The sequence below is a fragment of the Chaetura pelagica genome, unplaced genomic scaffold (assembly GCF_000747805.2).
Source record: "Chaetura pelagica isolate M959 unplaced genomic scaffold, ChaPel_1.0 scaffold463, whole genome shotgun sequence".
In the NCBI taxonomy this organism is placed as follows: domain Eukaryota; kingdom Metazoa; phylum Chordata; class Aves; order Apodiformes; family Apodidae; genus Chaetura; species Chaetura pelagica.
The window spans coordinates 597,673-602,056 of record NW_009952816.1 but is presented as its reverse complement, the minus strand read 5'-3'; the positions used below and the strand labels follow the sequence as shown (position 1 = coordinate 602,056).

The window sequence follows — 4,384 nt, the reverse complement described above, 5'->3', positions numbered from 1 at the left end:
GGGGTTGGGGGCTGGGGGGCTCATCAGGGAGGTCGAACACCCCCTGAACCTGCCTCCCCCCCATCTCACAGCCTGTGCTGAAGCCTACAGCAACACGGAGGAGCAGCTGGGCTGCGTGACCGGGTGCCGCGAGCAGCTGCCATGCCTCCACCCGTCCCTGCATCTGGGTGGACGTGCTGTGGCTGCTCCATCCCTCTGGCATCACCCAGGACCAGCTGGGGAGGGGGTCACTCCTGCCAGGAGCCTGGAGCTGTGGGGTGTGTCAGTTACACTGGGCATGCCAGGGACCAAAGTTTCTCCAGCTGCCAGGCAGAGCAGGCAACACCAGTGTGATGGAGACCACTGCCACCCTGCTGAGCCCACCAGCCACCTCCTGCCTGGGACACTGTGGGGGGACACTGGGACATGGGGACTTGGCCTCGGTCCCATTTCAGCAAGGATCTCTTCCTCCCACAGGAGCTCTGCCCTGTCCCTGCTCTCCCTGGGGCTACAGACTGCAACATCCCACACATGCAGCCCATCCATCCATCCATCCATCCATCCATCCATCCATCCATCCATCCATCCATTCCTCCATCCCTCCCTCCATCCCTTGGCATTTCCCCAGGGCAGGCTGGGACCAGACGTGCTCCCCACGCGCTCCCACCACCTGCTGCATCCCACATCATTTCATGTCCCCTGTCACACATGTCCCTGCGACCCAGGGGCCCCATGCCCACCAGCAGCTCCTCGTGCTGCTTCCTCCAGAGCACAAAACCCAACTGAAGGGGCTCAACCCAGAGGCACGGGCCAGGCAGGGCCATTCTGCCCAGTTCCCGGGGTGAGAGCCTCCCTGAGTGCTGCAGATCCCCCCAGTTGTCATCTCTTATCCTTCCCTGCAATTAGCAACACTTTTTTTTTTCCTCCTACATTTAATTAACTCAGCTTTTGCCCAATTAATTAATATAGACTTTGGGCCAAGGTGGAGGGTTTTGGCTTCACACACGTGCAGATGAAGATGAGTCTGTGCCGAGAGAGCTGCAGCTCCTTTGGAAAACCACTTTGCAGCCTGTTTTTAAGACCTTCCCAGTGTCTGATCCCATTTCCCAGCCCTGCCCCGAGGTCAGGGATGAGCACCGGGGGCCACCCAGCTGACAGGGAGGGCTGTCACCCCCTTCACCCCCCTCAAGCATTTTTCCTTCGGTTCCCAGACAAGCAGGCAAAGCAGATTTAGCATAATAATTAGATACAGAATCTGACCTATTTATTTCCTGTTTGCTGGTTTGACCGTGCAAGGGGCTGTCGGAAAATGTTCGGAGCCAGTGGCAGGAGCAGCCAAGCGGATTCCAGCAGGGATGCTTTAAAAATAACAAACTGCCGCGACGGCCAAGAATCCAGGGCACGGGGAGGCTGCCAGAGAGAAACGCCCTCGGCATCTCGGCCGCTCCGCTCCTATTGTTTAAAGAGCTGGTGCGAGCGCGGGGCTGGGTGACAGCCCTGGGGCTGGTGGTGGCCCTGGGACAGGGTGACAGCCCTGCGGAATTCAGCCCCGGGTTCAGTGACCCCTCCTGAGGCTGGATGACATCCCTAGGGACCACAATCCCAGGCTTGGTGACCTTCCTGGGGCCATGTGATGGCCGAGGGGCTGGGGAACAGTCCTGGAGCTGGGGGCTGGCACTGGGGGTGGGTGACAGCCCTGAGGACTCAGTGACCCTCCTGGGGCTGGGTGACAGCCCTGGGGACTCAGCCCCAGGCTCAGTGACCCTCCTGGGGCTGGATCACAGATCCTGCACATCCCCAGCCCCAGGAGATGCAGGTTGAGCCCCAGAACTGAGTGCCCACCTCAACCCAGCCACGTCCTCGGGGATGTTGTCCCTAGGGTGGGTGATGCGGGGACGGTGGTGACACCATGTCCATGCTCCTTTGCAGAGCCTGGTGCTGAAGGAGCCATCGTTCTCCATGTTCGATTTGGTCTCCACCTTCTGCAATGACATTGTCAGCTCTGCTCAGAGTTTCATCTCCTCCACCTGGACCTTCTACCTGCAGGCAGACGATGGCAAAGTCGTGGTGTTCCAGGTGGGGGTGTCCTGTGTCCCCTTCCTGCTGGGTGCTGAGAAGGGTGGGGACCCCCCACTCACCGCTTTCTCCCTCTTGCCCTGTTGACCCACCAGTCCCAGCCTGAGGTGGAGTATCTGGTACCTGAGGTGCAGGAGCCCCAGCCGGAGCAGCCAGGACTGGGGTCCAGCCTCCATGTCCCCCAGCCCCACACAGGTGCAGGGGGGTCTGGGCTGCCTGGGGGGGGGGGGGCCCAGGAGCCTCTGAGCCCTCCTGGTTTTCTCCAGAGCTAAACAAATTACCCACTTCTCAGGTCTGATTATCTTTCCACACCCTGCACCCACATGGAGGGGGGGAGAGTCTGGACTCAGGATCTGCTCCAAGAAGCTGCGGGATCCTCAGAGCCCCTCACAGTGGGCAGAGGGTCCCTGGGGGGAGAGGGGACCACCCAGCACCCAACCATGTGCTGACAAGGGGAGGGGGAGTGGGACACGGGTGCCCATGGTGGGTGCCCAGGCTCAGCATCACCTCTTCCCCACCAGGCCCCCGGGTGAAGGGGGAGAGGCCCCCCACGAAGGAACCCCGGGACAAAGCCAAGGCGCAGCCCCCGGAGCCCCCCCAGCCGGAGCACGACTTCCTCGGCTGCATGTCCAAGTAGGTGCAGTAGGGCTGGACCTGGACCTGCCGGACACCCTGGAGCAGATGCTCCCCCCTCCCCAAATTCCAGCCCTGTGCCCTGCCATAAACTCCGTCCTTTCCCTTGGGCGGGGGGCGGGGGGGTGTCACAGGCGCTCGGGCCTTCCTCGCTGGATCCTGGCCGCCTGCCTCTTCCTCTCCATCATGGTGATGCTGTGGTTGAGCTGTGCCAGCTTGGTGACTGCCCCCGAGCAGCACGTCAAGACCCAGGTATGGGGTGAGCAGTGCTCAGTGCAGCCTGGGGGGGGGAGGGTCCTGACCCCCTGGGTCTCCCCATCGTGGCTGGGTGGGACGTGGCCAAGGTGTTTGTGGTCCCTGGCCACCATGCTGGGCTTGCCAGCATGTCCGAGCTGGGTGGTACATGCCCCACCAGCCCCAGGGTGTTCCCTGGGGACAAGGGGGTCCTGTCTTCTGCTGTGGGCCTGCATGGTCCCCTCTGCCTCTCTTCCAGCCTTTGAGCATCAATGGGGACAAGGAGTACCTGGAGGACCTGGATGGCCCCGGCACCTTCCCCCTGCCGCCTGTCATCGCTGTCACCCTGTGCCCCGCGGGCAGTGAGGACGCAGGGCCACTGCCCCTCAAGGTCGACCTGGACAAGACCATCCTGTAGCTGTGCCACCCCTTCCCATCACTTCCACACCACCTCCCTGTCACTGTCCCCATGGCATTGTCCCCAGCCCTGCTCCCCTGTCCCCCCGGCTGTCCCCAGAGGGGCACCTCAGCCTCTGGCCTGGTGGGGACCATGGGCACAAAACACCCCGGTCCCACTGTCCCGAGCAGGTTCCCAGGAGCCAGGCAACAGCTTTGCCTCCTCGGTAGACACGCTGCTTGCTGGGATCCTGGCTTCCCAACACTCAAGAGCCAAGAGTGAAGCTGCCGGAGCGGGGAGGCTGGGGGAGCCCAGCGGAGTGGGTCTGTCTCCCCCCACCCGCAGTCCCCGGGCCCCGCAGCCCCGGGCACGGCTCCAGTGCCGGGCAGGAGGGAGCCGGCTGGGGGATGGAGAGTGTCTGCAGCCCTCGGGGCTTTGGCTCAGCACATCCCCGGCCTCCCACCTTGGGCTGAGCCTCCAAGGCGCCGTCTCTGGCCCTGGGAACTCCCTTCTGCCGGCCGGAGCCGAGTGCCTTGGGGAGCCGAAACGTGGCGAATGGATTTGGCCTTGGCAGCTGAGGAGAGGAGTGGATCTTTGTGCCCACACAGGGCCCAGCCGGCCCCTTCCCAGCAGGGCCCTGGGATGACTCCTTCTCCTTCCGGCTCCATGATGCCTTTGGTTGCCAGTGGGGCCAAGCAGGAGACAAGGCAGCAATTCCCTGCCTTGTGGTCCCAGCTTGTGTCCAAGCTGGGGCAGAAGGTGGGAGCTGCCAGGATGGCTCCATGCTGGGCTCAGCATCCCTGCCTGCAGCAGCTCAGCCCATGGAGCTGTGGCTGATGGCAGGACCTAGAGGCAGCCAGTCTCCATGTCCCCAGGGAGCACGGGGCCAGCCCTGGGGTCTCCCTGCCAAGCAAGGACCCCCTTGGCTCACCCCAGTGCAGCCCCTCAGTGTGGTTCCCTCCATCTCCTGGCTCTGCAGGGCTCTGCTCCCATGGGCTCATTGCAGGCCTGGCCACAGCCCTGTCTCCTGTCCTTCTCCATCACTTGACTTCGTGCATCATTTTG

At 63.0% G+C, this 4,384-nt stretch overlaps 1 protein-coding gene across 1 annotated transcript in view; it reads left to right on the top strand.

Annotated features, from left to right (window-relative positions):
* Positions 1-3,340, top strand: part of TMEM59L (transmembrane protein 59-like) — a 12,032-nt gene extending 8,692 nt beyond the window's left edge. The window contains exons 2-7 of the mRNA XM_009995092.1: positions 72-178; positions 1,909-2,055; positions 2,151-2,250; positions 2,577-2,688; positions 2,823-2,940; positions 3,182-3,340. Coding sequence (XP_009993394.1) covers positions 72-178; positions 1,909-2,055; positions 2,151-2,250; positions 2,577-2,688; positions 2,823-2,940; positions 3,182-3,340 — 743 coding nt within the window. The remainder of the gene's footprint in view (positions 1-71; positions 179-1,908; positions 2,056-2,150; positions 2,251-2,576; positions 2,689-2,822; positions 2,941-3,181) is intronic.
* The last annotated feature ends 1,044 nt before the right edge of the window (positions 3,341-4,384 follow it).